General features: G+C 38.6%; 1 protein-coding gene across 4 annotated transcripts in view; it reads right to left on the bottom strand.

Moving 5' to 3' along the window:
* Positions 1-1044: 1044 nt before the first annotated feature.
* The window catches only part of LOC126470408 (pancreatic triacylglycerol lipase-like), a 472913-nt gene continuing 457678 nt past the window's right edge, over positions 1045-16279 (bottom strand). For all 4 annotated transcript variants that reach the window (XM_050098258.1, XM_050098259.1, XM_050098257.1 and 1 more), the window contains 2 exons: positions 12968-13171; positions 1045-2412 (listed from right to left, as the gene is read on the bottom strand). In XM_050098258.1, the coding sequence (XP_049954215.1) occupies positions 2298-2412; positions 12968-13171 (319 nt within the window). In that variant the 3' untranslated portion in view covers positions 1045-2297. The remainder of the gene's footprint in view (positions 2413-12967; positions 13172-16279) is intronic.

Here is a 16279-nt window from a genome sequence, read left to right as displayed (position 1 = left end):
GGCAGGACAAGGACCAAAAAGAAGTAGTGAGGATATGTAACGAAATGAAATGACACAGTTTCAGAGATTTTACTGGTCTCCTACAGATATGATTTTATATACACAGACTGAAGTGGTGAGTGAAAAGCTGTATCAAGGAGACCTGGATTCAACTCCCGGCAGTGGTACACATTTACAGTTTATATACATACATGGATATATAAACAATTACTTCCAAACAGAATATATATGGCAGGCTCATGATACTAAATGAAAATGTGTGAAATTCTACAAAAACAGTATCAAAACACACATTGTATTAGGACAGAGAGGTAACAAATGAAATGCACAGGCCAATGTAACTGCTGATCAGTTTAAAATTTTATTATAAAAAGAAGACTGTTAGGTTAATAAGACTGAAAAGAGGTACTTTGCAGTGGTAATTTATTACTGAGTAAGGGGATTATCATCTGACAATATTCACCAATGTAAATTTTGCCATGGTGAACATAAATAGTAAATTTTAATCTATACTGGAAACTATCTCCCCCCCCCCCCCCCCCCCGTTTTTTTCAGACATAAACAGAAGTATATATACAACACAACCATCATATTTTGAAATCTCTACCAGTCTCATTTAATAGGTTCCTTTGCAAGAATGCAGTTACTATGTTTTGATTCAGTGCCATAATATCAGCTTCCTACCAGATATCTCATTTATCAAAAATTGAGAACAATTTAATGGTGTGAACTATTATTCCATAATTACTTTCCCACAAATCTGAGCAAGTGCCAATACCTGTCATTCATACGTGTAGCTAATGCAAACTAACCTAGTCATCAGAATTTTCACCAGCTGATGGCAGTATTAGGAAAACCATAAATACACAGCAAAGGTATTTTCAGTTACTTTCTGTACTTGTAATTGTGACCAAATTAGTCTAATGTGCTAATTATTAGATAAATGATGTCATGGTCTGAAAACCACATGAAGAAAACAACAGGAAATATAAAATGTATTGAGCAGTGACTGGAGGAGATATAAGTAGTTCTAGAGACATAGACTATGACTGAATATATGTATATTCACTACACAATATCACAATTAGTTATTCATATATTGTTCAACAACAGGATAAAAATCACAGGCCTTACATCATTAATGATGTGACTGAGTATAAAATTAAACTATTTAAAATTTAAATTAAAAAATAACAATTTAAGTACATATTTCAACAAAACAATAAAATAACACACAAAATGGTAACAAATGTGTTACCAAGAATAAAATACACACGCTTCATCAATACAATACTGTAAAGCTATTTTTAACAACTACAAGATCATTACAGTGCTCAGAACTGCACATTGTTAATAGTAACACAGTTCAGTCACAGTGAAAACATCACTATGAATCTGTATCTCTTTCTTTCGTAAAACGTGTGTAAGGAAATGACCATCATGACTGATTCAATATCAATTTGATTAATAAATCACATGAAGTGTATTTACTGGCTAAAAATGGCAATGATATGGTAACTACAATGTTTTGTACTATAACATACTTAAATACATGAAATGCAGTTGATCTTCATCTCTAACTAACACACCAACATTAGCAGCTCTGTTAAACTCTCGTTTACATTACTGTAAATACTGAAGTGGTAGAAATTAGCTATAAAAAATAGTAAACATACAAAAGTTAGTCAGGTATTGTGCCACTTTCAAATAAACACAGTAATATTTCTTCACAGGCAACAAAATCAATACAAAAATTACACAGTATCCTGATGGCAACTGGACTCTACAGATGCATTTCACCCTGTAATTTTTTACAGTTTTTACAATACAAAGTGAAAAGTACTGCAGCACCCTGCAGATAAAAACTATTGAAATTTCACAACATTTCCTAAATAAAACATGGCTGGACAATGAACACTGCAGTACTGATAATGTTTCAGCAGATCTAAACCATATATTTTACATGTCTACAGTGATGGTAGGCCATATTTGTATACTACTGGTGTTTTTCAGCAAGGTACAATATAAGCACATTTACCATTCATTCTAAAACTGTGATATCAGTCCAGTGTTTACAATCAACATTCATATAACATTTCAGAAAACAATAGTAAACAACAAACACTGCTACAATTTATACAGCTCTTACTTTCTCATTCAAAGGATGATGGCAAAATCACACACATGACAGTGAGTGCATGCAAGGGATTCAGATACACAATATATGTGTATAAACAGGTAATGGTGGCTGTGTTCTGCATGGAGGTAGTATTACACAGACACAGCCAGTCTGGATCTCAACTGGGATGATTACAATTGTCATAGAAAATGGCTGTTGAGCGTGATGCTATGTCAGCATAGTCCCTGTTGTCTGGTGTGCACAGTTCACTCGTCACTTCCAATTCCCGTTTGCTGTAACAGGGTGACAATTACATCATCATAAAATGTTACATTATATTACAAGGGGTGTTCAGAAATGATTTCCAATTGTTCTGTTTCATAAGCAGTACTCAGATTGTAGGCGCATCCTCTTGTAGGATGATGAACTGATTCCAGTACATCACATAGACACTAGATGACAGTTGTGAACAGTATGTCTAGTAAAAGGGCGGCACTTGTTTGTTGCTATTTATAAATATTCGACTGTAGTGTATTATCAAGCAACTCCTGCACAAAGGGCTGTTTACAGCTTGATCATTGAGTTCACTAGTGGAAGGGAATCCACATGCAAGACTATGGGTGCTGGTCACCTGTCAACATTGCAGACTCTGGGGAACACTGAGGTTGTGTCTGAATTGATTATGGCTGATAGGTACATAATCTTTGATGAACTGAAGTTGCAGACAGGTGTAGGATGTGCAACCGTGCACTTCATTATTCATGATGAGTTTGGTATGAAAAACATGTGTGCATATTGGGTTCCACAGGACTTGACACAGGCCTAGAGGAAGGATTGGTGACAGGAATAATCATGGTGTCACTACCATTCACCTATGAACAAAGTCTAGTCCATTCAATGGGAACATCCTGGGTGTCCCTGGTCCTAGAAATTTCATGCTGCTTCATCTGCAGGGAAGTAGATAGTCTCTGTTGCATACTATTAATGGACTAACTTCCACAAGGAACAACTGTCAACAGCAGGACATACTGTGACACCCTTGCGTGACTTAGATGCAGGATGCAGCGAAGGTGACATGAAAGGTGGTCAAAAGGAGCACTCCTTCAGGATAACAATGTGTGACCCCACACCAGCAATGGCAAAATTGCAAAGGTGACAATATTAGAGTCCCTTTCTGTGCTGCACACAATATTCACTGCATCTAACTCCATCTGAGTATTCTTTATTTGATAACATAAAGGATGTGCTGAGAGGTTTGTGACAACAAAGAACTGCAGGCAGCTGTTCATGAGTTGGTGCGTAGTATCGCCAAACAGCAGGTCTGTGACACATCAATGAAGTTGCCAGGAAAGTGGCAGCATTGCATTGATGGTGGGAAGGATATTGAGAGGTCCCATGTACATCAACTCATGTTCACTAATAAATAAGGTACAAAAAAACTACTACTGTAAATCATTTCTGAAAGCTCCTCAAATTAATTAAATAACCCTGTTAGGTGCTAGTTCTCTGTCCTTAGCAGCCTCTACATTTCTGTGTTGTCTGGTGGTAACCCACCTCGTTGATATTTTCCAGTACTTAAAACTCTGCTTAGCATTACATTTTGAAAGACACTTTTGCAAAAAACCTGTTTCCTGGAATAACTTCCAGTGGTGTCCTTTTATAAAATATTTAAAAATAGAGCTGAACCATTACTAGTGTGTTACTGACATACAGCTTTTTTATTGACTTTTTACTCTATGGAAGTCTGATGCTGTCTTATTGTCAGGTATCACTTCAGAATAGCATTTACAGAAGTTAGACGTAAAGACTGTAGAGATTTATCATGGTAATTTGATAGACATGGCTCACAGGAGAACTAAATTCTCATTTTCATCATAAAGATAATCTAGCCCCTTGTAAGCCAAAGCACCATCTCCTCCAGAAAGACCATTTCTTTGTCATGGTACTAACTAGTGAACATCAACATAAGAAGTCCTTACCAATATGAATCACAAACTATGTGCTATACATGGCTGAAATAAAACTAATCAGAATAATAAGGAACAAGGTTTTCAAGCAAAAATGAGATGGACATTAAGAGCAGTGGATAGAGATAATGATGTAAACACATACAGGATCTGATGGGGGAAAGAGAAGACCAATTTCAGGCAGTTAAGGAAGTTCTCAGTGCTCTACATGCTAGAAATGAAAATAACAGGTAGAGATAAACAGTTTTGGTCAATTAAAGCAGATATGCATTTAGTAGCACAACAAAACCTCCTAACAAGGTGACCAGTGTGATTAGATTGGTGTCTCTGAAGATAGAAAGTATGAATTGGAATACAAACTTCTGCAGAAGTAAGAAGGGGTGGAGGAGTAAGTAAATGTAAGACTGTCAGAGCAAAGCAGGTTTAAAATTCTTTTAGTCCAACCTCAGCTATCATATTCCAGGAACAGTAAATATCACTATCAGTGAGTTCACAAAGGGCATTACAACATTCTTCATTTCCCAGTCACTACAACAGCAGAATACTTTCCTAAATGAAGAATCACAACACAGTAGTCACCTTAACCCACTGTCACACAATATATTTTTTTAAATTGATGTTGTGACACAGCAGTACACTTATTTTTCAGTGATTTTTCTCATTTTTACAGCAACATACTATAAGCTATATTAGAGCATTCTATTTATTGTATTTCTCTATTATACTTTGAAATATAATAATATATAGTTTGTCTCAGTGTGATAAAGCTTAAAATACTTATCCACGTGTAGGCAGATCTTGCACTCTGCACACTCAAAACAGGATTCTCCATGCTGTCCTCTGTTGTAACAGATCTTATACCTTCTAGACAGTGCTGCTTTTTTGTCAGTTGGAGTATTTTTGTGGGAAAATATCCCCAGTACCTGCTCTGTAGTCTTAATGGATTTGTTCCTAGGCTTGGGTGCCCGCAAATCCCATAATCAGGAAGTCTAATATTTTTCAGAATTTGTTCAGCCAGGTTGAGATGATAACCTGTGAACCTCATTCTTCTCTTACTGTCATTAATCATATAGTGTCTTATACTTGCACTGACAATTGCCATGTCCAACATATAAAACATATATTTTATATCCCTTCACATATCTCCTCATAGGAGAATATAATGCTAGGCATTTGTTGCATGCATCAACTCCATCCAATCCTTTGTTATAATCGCTGATGCAATTAGGTTTCAACTTAGTCTTCCCATTTTTTGCTGTTCCTCATACTCAGGTCAATCATGAATGGTTGACAGGGGTTCACTGGTTTTTTGTCAATCCATCTAGCAGCAAGAACTTCATTCGCTGATGCAAAAGTCGCTTCGTCTCTTTTCAGACCGATTTCTTAAACTGTGGTGGCATGTTCTTCCTGTCTGGTCTTACACTTCCAACTACATAGGTCTTCCTCTCCAATAGCTTTAGAAACAAAGTGGGAGAGAATATGATTATCCATGTATATTGTTCTCCATTCATCCAGTAAAGTGTCACACAAAACCAAAACAACTTTCTTACTTGATGGGGTGCTGACTACTTTTTTTGCCTCAAGAGCTGAATAAATTTTAAAATTGTAACAGTATCCATTGTCAGATGAGCATACTTTATATATTTTCAAACCAAATCTTGCCCTCTTTGAAAGTTTGTATTATACATATGGCAATCTGCCCCTGAATATCAGACTCTCATCAACACAAAAAAATTTGCAGGCTTGTACACCCTTTGAAATCTGTCAAGTAGAAGAGTAACAACTGGCCTGATATTCCTCAGTTTGTCATGATGCATACCTGCAGAATCAGTAGCAAACTGAAGATACCTTGAGAGGGCTTTGAATCTCCTAAAAGGCATGGTTCTACCAAAAATAGGAGTCTGTATTGTTTTCCTTCTCTACCAATTATCTTGTACAGAAGATACCTTTGTTTGGGACTTAAGTATACCCAGTACAAATTGGGCTTTGATCTCATCTGCTGCCACAGGAAACCAGTGTGATTTGTCAACCATTCTTCACTGTTCTGCATGTACAGTCATTTCTGCAAAGAAATTTGTTTCCTTGACCATCAACTCCAAGAATTGTGGTGTCAAAATTTGATCAGTGCCATGCAATTCTGATGAGTTTTAGCCCACGGATCTGTGAATAGTAACATCTACCTCCCCTTCACTGCTGCTCTTGGTAATGTACGTAGTATACAAACATTTTCCGAGTTCCACTCATCAGTAATTGTTGACGTACTTCCACTACATCGTCTCAACTGTTGAGGGAAAAATCTTCTTTGTCAACACAACGACTGCTGTCACTCACTTCTGATTCTGTGTTTTCACTGTTTTCAAAGTCTAGTCCACCATCAGTATCACTCAAATCTTTTCTTCAGGAAACTGAAGTATTCTCTTGGCTTGGATTTCGTATGGATCGGCCATGTTGCATTACTGAATCTAAGAAAATGTGCTAATTTGCATTGCAATATTTAGCTGCAATTGAGCATTTTCATGCCATCTATTAACATTCTGCCTGGACTAAAATTAGAACCAACAGTAATCCACTACATGCCAAAGCACCACACAACAAGGGAAATGCAGGGTGACAGCTGTACCCATCATTGTATGTAAGTGCAAGTGAGTGTGATGACGGGTATGCCCGTCATTGTACACAAGTGGGTTAAGCAAAGAGATTCAAAATAAGTCAGCAAGAAGGGTTCTCTAGAGGTCTTTGAAAGGGTGAGGGAGTATATGCTGTTCACTAGATGCTATTAATGGACAGTTTTAAGGAAGTGATGGGTCTCCAGCGCACAACTTTTTCAGGGTTACCCATGTACCAGTAATAACTGCTCCAACAATAACCCAGTCCAGTCACTTGAGAAGCACACATAATCCAGGTAGACCAATCAGTTTAAGTACACAAAAGCTAAACTTTCACTGAGGATGAAATGTCACAGACAAATTCCTGCACAGCTGTATAGAATCACCACATTTAAATTCTCCTTCTCAAAATCAGCAATTATGAATACAAGACAAATGAATTGGATGTTCAACATTTATTTAACATTTTTTAAATATTTGTTATGCACTTAATTTACTTTCCTGCAACCCTCTCTGCCCCCTCACCTTTCTCAACTCCAACATACATTCACACATACTCTATAAATTGTTTCAGCCCTAGCACTGTAAGTACTCTTTTGTTTTAATAGGGTGTTGCAAAGTGAATGATAAATATTTTATAGCTGGACATTGTATATAAATTGGAATTAACAGACTCAAGCAAACAGATATTTAGTTTCCAATGGATGTCGAGACAAAGCTCCTTGAAACCGAAAAGGTTCAGGAATATTTACATGTGTCACAGAGAAAATACACAAAATCAGCTGCTAAGAGTAGTTGTTTTTGAAAATGTTATTGGAGAAATCAGTGACCAACATATAATCTTTGCAGTAAATTATAACTGTCTAGATAACAAGGCACATTCATTAAAAGGTGACTGGTTTCAGACCTACAGTCATATTGATGAACAGTGGCTGTGTGTGGAGCAGGAACTGCAGAATGATGATAGTCAACTGCTATCATCATTCAGTGGTTCATGTTAAAAGCAAGGGCAGGTCACTCAGACCACAGGATGAGAGGAACTCACTTGCATTGAGGATGAAGGTAGACAAATCTGAGTCCTCAACTCAAATTCATCTAGCCCTTTTCCAGATTCAAAGCTATTTTCCTTGATGTTAACTCCCACCTCACTGACTCTAACATTCCAAATTCAGTCTATATAAAATTATCCAATAGCTGCAACATCTACATTTTAACAGCTGCCACCTCTTTTACATCAAAACCTCCGTTTCCTACAGCTGAGGCATTTGCAGCAAATGCCTCTGCTCAACACTAATTCTCTCAATAACTACACCAACTATCTCTTCCAGGCTCTCGCCTCTCACAGCCACCCCACAGATCTCACTCACAAATAAATCTCCTGCGTAGTATCCTCTTCTCATCCTCTGACTACTACACTTCCCACTGCCAAAAACTTCAGAAGCACTGTTCTCGTCAACCCGTACCGTCCAAACCTTGGTTGCTGGAAGAAGGAAGTGAATTAGTCAGAATGTGAGAGGAGGATGCTGCCCAGGAAATTTTCTTTTAAATAAAATCTGTGGAGTAGTTGTATCTTCAACTATAGTCCCTGGTCAAATTATTAGATGCACTGCATATTTTTAATGTTATTTGTAATAATTACATGTTGAGTAATATATTTAATGCAATTAATCGGAAAATTTATGACAGTTATTCAGGGCACTTATTACATTGTTGAATTTTTTATCTATTTTTGCTAAGTGACATTGAATTGTTGACTTATTGCAGTTATCAGTGTGCAGAGTACAGCGTGGAGAAAAGGACCTGTTCAGTGGCGTTCTCGCGTGTAACTGGTGTAATACTTTGTTTGCTTTGATTATCAATTTCATAATATTGACATCACAATTGATTGTTTAACAGCCAGGTATTATTAATTGTGAATTTTAACAATGGGTAAAAGAGGGGACATTTCACCACATAAAAATTCTGAGGGCAAAGACCTTGTTAATACGAAAATGTATTCCAATCCAGAAATTTCATGAAGGTTGGAAATGTCAGAAGCTAGTGTGAGGTGCATAAAGAAGAAAATTGATTCAGGTGAAGAACTGAGCCCCAGACGGAAGAGTAAATGTGGAAGAAAACTAATTTTCACCTCAAGGACAGAAAGATTTCTCAAAAGAATTTGCATAGAAAACAGATTTGCAACAACACAACAGATAAAATCTCAACTGGAACAGGCTAATGTGACTGCATCTGAACGCACTGCTTGCAGAAAGTTGAAGGATATTGATTTCAAGGTCTGTCAACCCACTAGAAAACCAAAGTTAACAGCCACAACGAAAGCGAAGCATCTGAAGTGGATTAAACAGTGGTGTCATAAGGATGTGGACTTCTGTAGATTGGTAATTTAACTTTAAAATTATTATTTACAATATGATATAACCTATGTACATTTATTCATAGTATATTAATTATGTTTCTCGATTTTTGCAGGTATGCTTCAGCGATGAAAGCATGTTTGAAATTTTGACTAACAAATCTCAGTAAGTGTGCCATCGAACAGGAGAAAAATTTCATTGCGACTGCAATATTCAGACCGTAAAATATGCAACTAAGGTGATGATTTGGTCTGTCACCTGTGGCAAGGGTACAGGATGTCTTTATGTGGTTAAAGGCATAATAAGGCAAGACCAGTACAAGAAAGTCCTGCAAAATCAGTTAATACCACAGCTCAGAGAATGGTTCCCAAATGGGGAATGATTTATTTTTAGTTCCCTATCTAACAGACAGGTCAGTTAAATCCTTTCTGAAGGAAAAAAGTATCCCTCTGTTAGACCGACCAGGTAATAAGTCCCGTCATGAACACCATAGAAAATGTATGGAAACTACTGAAGAGGGACGTGGCAGAATATGTTATCACAACAAAAACACAGCTCTTAGAGAAGATCACCCATGTCTGGTATCATCATCCACAAATGTGAGACACAGTACAGTCCTGCATCGACAGCATGCCATGTCGTATTAAGGCTCTCATAGCTGCAAAAGGTGGCTCAACAAGATATTAAAACTAATGTTTTCACTTTTACAATATTTTAATTTTTGTTGTAATTACTGAAATAAAATGTTTTCAACAAATACTACATTTTATGTACTTGTTATAGCATCTTAGTATGAAGTAGACTACACATAATAATTTTTTCACAATTTGCATATTAAAAAAACAAATTTCATTAGGCATAAATCAAAATTTGCTTAAAAATTGTAGTGCATCTAATAAATTGGCCAGGGACTGTACACTGACAGAAAAAACTTCTGGCACCAAAAAAGGAGTTGTGCAAGATAAACAAAAGTTAGTAGGTGTGTTTCTACATCTGGAAGATGACTTTATTCAAATTTCATGCCAGTCACATAAGAGTGGCACTAGTAGTACGATTATGAGGATGAAACTCAGGTTTACTTTAAATATGTGCTGTAATGGTCATAAGCATTAGTTACCTTTGAGACTTGACATAGTGAGCTGATGTTAGCCACGAATGCTTTTACGACAGTGAAGACACAATTATCAACAGCTCAAAGAGTTTGAACAAGGTCATGTAATAGGGCTACAAGAAGCTGGATGTTCCTTCCATGATATTGCAGAAATACCTGGCTAGAATGTAGCCACTGTACTGGATTGCTGGCAGCAGTTGTCATGGAAAGGTATGATCACAAGAAAACTGGGTTCTGGAATGCTACATAGCATTACAGAGAGGGAAGCCCATTGAGATCATTGTATGGCTGTGGTGCACTATACCACATCTGTAGCAGCAATTCAAGCAGCTGTTGGCACAACAGAGACACAGAAAACTGTTCACAATCAGGTACTTCAAGGACAGCTCCGAGACAGATGCCCTGTAGCATGCATTCTACTGACCCCAAACCACTGCTGTTTGTGACTGCAGTAGTGTCAGGTGAGATCTCAATGGAGGGTAGATTGGAGGTCTGTTGTGTTCTCTGATGATAGCTGGTTCTCCCTCGGTGTCACTGATGGCCATGTGTTGGTTAATAGAAGGTCAGGTGAGTGCCTGCAGCCACATCCGGAGTTACAGTCTGGGGTGTGATTTCGTATGACAGCAGGATCTCATGGTTATCCCATACACCCTGACTGCAAATTTGTTTTTCAGTCTAGTAATTTAACCTGTTGTGCTGCAATTCATGAAAAGCATTCCAAGGACTGTTTTCCAACCAAATACCACTGTTGTAACCAAACATGCCCTACAGAGTGTCGACACGTTGCCATGGCCTGCTCAATCACCAGATCTGTCTCCAATCAAGTACGTATGGGACACCACCAGATGACAACTCCAGTGTTATCCACAACCAGCATTAACCATCCATGTATTGATCAACCAAGTGCAGCATGCACTGAACTCCAGTTCAAAAACTGACATCCAACACCTGAACAACACAAAGCATACAGGTTTGCAAGCTTGCATTCAACATTCTGCCAGATACAGCAGTTATTCATGCACCAGTGTTTCACATTTGCAATTCTTTTTCTTGTGCTTACATTAACCTGTGATCTTGTAACATTAATCATTTAAATATGTTACCTAGATAATTACAGTCCCAAAATTTCATTACTCTGCATTAATTATTTCTTGATGTTGAGATTTTTTTCCATCAGTGTACATTAAGATACAAAGAGTATTGTAGTGTCGCAGAATAGTAAAGAGTTGGAAACGTGGAATATTGTCAAAGTTTCGTGGCCTATGCTGAGAGCCAGAGGCAGTAGGTTAGCCAAGAGGTAAGAGGATTGCACATGTATCTGAATGTGTCATCACACAGGGGTGCAGCGGCCTGCTGTCCGCTGCCGAGCTGGCCAGCCAGCCACGAGCGGCCACAGTAAGGGCATTCCACCACTACGTCACAGCACGCGGCGCTGTGCTAGCAAGACTGGTGCGGGCTGGAGCTGGTGTCATCGCCCCGAGTCATCAAGGACTCGGGGAAGGTCGTTGATATCACCAAGCTCAGCCAGCCTGTGTTACGTGGGCCACATTGTACTCAGCAGGAATAAAGGTGTCATGAATTAATAATGTTTCTTTGGTGTTTCTGATGCGTCCACAGTCATTTCCTAGCATTCTGACAACTGAAGAGGTCACCGCTCAGCTTCCAGTCCACCATAGGCAACCGGGACCACCGGGGCGCCTACAGTATTTATTACAGAGCATGAGGCACTTTATAGTGGATGCAGAGCCCTAGGCTGACACACATAGAATTTTGCATGATACTAAGGGAAGGGTGTCTGTCTCCATAGCTGAATGGTTAGTTTAGATGGCTGCCATGCAGAGGACCTGCTTTCGAGTTCTGGTGCTGCCAAAGATTTTGGTGGGGGCACTGGTATATGATGCACTCAGCCTCCTGGTACTATTTGAGAAGCTATTTGAAAGAAAAATAGTGTCTACAGTCTGGAAAGGGCAAAACAGTCAGAAAAGCAATACGCCAACCACATGTCCCTCCATACTGCACCCATATGTTGCTGACAAGGCAGAGGACAACACAATAGCTGGTCAACATGCCTTGAACCTTCAAGGCTTAGATGAGGAGCTCTCAAGGGAGAGGTGATAGGAGCATTACTATTATATTTGATAATTACTGGGTAACTGCAATTGCTCAATGAGTGATATTGGTCATGGAGTGCTTGTATGACCTACACTGGAGCACTATTTTATTGTGTATGACCCACAGCAGTTATGCCTAGGAAGGGACACTGAATGTAAACAAAAGAGTATTTTTAACCCTCAAGTGAGGGTCACAGCATTTCTGAAATGTCCTAATGTGAGGTCTCTCAAACAAAGGTGGATAATATCTCACAGAAATCTCTCTAGAAAATTCCAGTTACAGTCTATCTGGGTGGAATCTGCAAGTAGCCCTCACCAGCTACATGGCATTCCTATAGGAGCATTAAAATAAAATTTGACTAGTAACATTTCACAAAATATTGCAACTGTGACTGGAATAGAATGAAATATTAATATGTGGCATAGCAAAACGTACCCTCAGCAAGCACCTTACAATGCTTTTCATCATAAAGACACAGATACAATTATTGACATATACTATGTAGAGCAGTGTCTTGTCTTTAGTGATCATACAGACACAATTACATCTGGTCTGTAGAGATCACGAACATAGAATATGATTACTGTCATAACAAAAACTACAATGGAAACAGTCATTACATGGGTACTGCATACCTCTACAAGCCAAATATGTGTATGTCCATATGTAAAGATACTTTTAGATTGGCTCATACTTACTTCCTGTTATTGATATCCACTTCTGCAACCTCTATTTTTGACACATATAGATGATCATTACACCAAAAGAAACAGAGAGATCGTGGCTGCAGGACATCCATATCATACTGCCAGTAAAACTCCACTTTGCGAATGGGTCCAACATCCATTGGATGTGTTACAACAAAAGTTCGGGACTGCCCATGTTGTAATTTCACATAGCCACTGCAACAAAGTAAGTGTGTTAAACTGCAGCTTATATTCTTAAAATACAACACCACGAAGAGAAATTATTGTAGACAGAAATTAGAAATAATTCCACTGCTCTTTTGAACATGTCTAAAGAATGTCCAGTGTCTAATAGAGCAGATTGTTCTAACCATTTATTTTTCCACAGAAAATGCTTTGTCTGAGTTAATGCAGTTACAGAAAATTATGTTATTTAATAATGAAAAAAGGAAGTAGCAAAAATTAATATTCTGGATGAATGCCAAAGCAGGTCACAGCAGTTCTATTTTGTATGCATGTTAAACTACACATCTTAAATAATTTATATTTACAAACTTAGGAAATTAGTGTTTTAAGCTGAAATGATTAGTGCTAAAACAGCACTAACTTGTGGAAATTTAAACCAATTAAATGAAAATAGACATTCTACAACTATGAGCTAAATTGTTTAGTCCAACTTTGTTGGAATTGGTGAACTCTGAAGTATAAAGTCTGAATCTCATATAATTCTTGTGTCATCATAAAAACATTATGTCATTTAACGAAATAATCACTGTTAAAATTAAAAGGCAGTGAGTACTATAGGCTGAATTGTGGTAATACAGTAACTCTTTACCTCTTTGGTTGATAAAAAATTCTGTTACAACAGTTAACTGGATATGACAATTGCAACACAGCACAACAGTCATAAGATTAATGAAATAGACTGATAGGATTATAATTCTGTTAGCTCTTCAACCAAATGTTTATTGAACTACTCCTGTGCTCCACAAGCAAATGCACTGTATGTTATGGAGGGTATATAGTATGTATGCATTATAATTTGGCACTTCATATATGTGTTATGAATGGATATGAGCAGTAATGGCCTTGCACATGGACTACTGTCTCATGCTAGATAGCATACAAAACAAAAATGCACCCATGTTTCTTTGAAAGCAGAGGTGACAGATGGAGGAAACAATTGAAAATGTGATTTTATATAGTCAAAACTGAGATTATTGCTACAAACTGCAAAACACTACTATACAATGTTATTACGAGCACAAATGTTTGCTAATAAGGGTTAGCAGTGAATTAAAATAAATTAATACTGCCTAACATCTAGCTACCTGACACACCAGCATATATTACTGGCATCTTTGTTCATCTGTGGATTACTAACAGGAAAAACAGCAGTTGATATGCCCCTGTTTATGCCTGAACTTCTCTCGTACCATCATGAAAGATGTGTGTCAGAAGAAGAGCTATTAGGATTGAGGGTATTCTTCCCTAAAAGTCTGGACAAGCTGGTCACAGAGAGAGCTAACATCAGCCAGAGAATGGTGATGATCAGAGAAAGGTGGGTAGACAAACAATCTGCAAGTTTAATACTGGACCTTCAAGTTATAAGGAAGGCCCTGCTGGCAGCTACTGCCTACAATCTGTGCAGTTCGCTGCAATTTATGGCTCATACCCACATCACTGCTGCCTGGGTTCAGAGGCCACTCTGAAATAAGTGTCCAAGGAATAGAAAAGCAACTGGAATCACTCAATAGAGGAAAGTCCACTGGACCTGACGGGATACCAATTCGATTCTACACTGAGTACGCGAAAGAACTTGCCCCCCTTCTAACAGCCGTGTACCGCAAGTCTCTAGAGGAACGGAGGGTTCCAAATGATTGGAAAAGAGCACAGATAGTCCCAGTCTTCAAGAAGGGTCGTCGAGCAGATGCGCAAAACTATAGACCTATATCTCTTACGTCGATCTCTTGTAGAATTTTAGAACATGTTTTTTGCTCACGTATCATGTCATTTCTGGAAACCCGGAATCTACTATGTAGGAATCAACATGGATTCCGGAAACAGCGATCGTGTGAGACCCAACTCGCCTTATTTGTTCATGAGACCCAAAAAATATTAGATACAGGCTCCCAGGTAGATGCTATTTTTCTTGACTTCCGGAAGGCGTTCGATACAGTTCCGCACTGTCGCCTGATAAACAAAGTAAGAGCCTACGGAATATCAGACCAGCTGTGTGGCTGGATTGAAGAGTTTTTAGCAAACAGAACACAGCATGTTGTTATCAATGGAGAGACGTCTACAGACTTTAAAGTAACCTCTGGCGTGCCACAGGGGAGTGTTATGGGACCATTGCTTTTCACAATATATATAAATGACCTAGTAGATAGTGTCGGAAGTTCCATGCGGCTTTTCGCGGATGATGCTGTAGTATACAGAGAAGTTGCTGCATTAGAAAATTGTAGCGAAATACAGGAAGATCTGCAGCGGATAGGCACTTGGTGCAGGGAGTGGCAACTGACCCTTAACATAGACAAATGTAATGTATTGCGAATACATAGAAAGAAGGATCCTTTATTGTATGATTATATGATAGCGGGACAAACACTGGTAGCAGTTACTTCTGTAAAATATCTGGGAGTGTGCGTACGGAACGATTTGAAGTGGAATGATCATATAAAATTAATTGTTGGTAAGGCGGGTACCAGGTTGAGATTCATTGGGAGAGTGCTTAGAAAATGTAGTCCATCAACAAAGGAGGTGGCTTACAAAACACTCGTTCGACCTATACTTGAGTATTGCTCATCAGTGTGGGATCCGTACCAGGTCGGGTTGACGGAGGAGATAGAGAAGATCCAAAGAAGAGCGGCGCGTTTTGTCACCGGGTTATTTGGTAACCGTGATAGCGTTACGGAGATGTTTAATAAACTCAAGTGGCAGACTCTGCAAGAGGGGCGCTCTGCATCGCGGTGTAGCTTGCTCGCCAGGTTTCGAGAGGGTGCGTTTCTGGATGAGGTATCGAATATATTGCTTCCCCCTACTTATACCTCCCGAGGAGATCACGAATGTAAAATTAGAGAGATTAGAGCGCGCACGGAGGCTTTCAGACAGTCGTTCTTCCCGCGAACCATACGCGACTGGAACAGGAAAGGGAGGTAATGACAGTGGCACGTAAAGTGCCCTCCGCCACAAACCGTTGGGTGGCTTGCGGAGTATCAATGTAGATGTAGATGTAGATGTAGTTACTTCAGATGGCTGGCTGTAGTAGTAAGGACGAATAACTTCACATATGTGGTGGAAGAATCATAATTCCCACAACTGACA

This window comes from Schistocerca serialis, chromosome 3, assembly GCF_023864345.2.
Source record: "Schistocerca serialis cubense isolate TAMUIC-IGC-003099 chromosome 3, iqSchSeri2.2, whole genome shotgun sequence".
Taxonomy (NCBI): domain Eukaryota; kingdom Metazoa; phylum Arthropoda; class Insecta; order Orthoptera; family Acrididae; genus Schistocerca; species Schistocerca serialis.
This window is presented reverse-complemented; position numbering and strand designations above follow the sequence as displayed.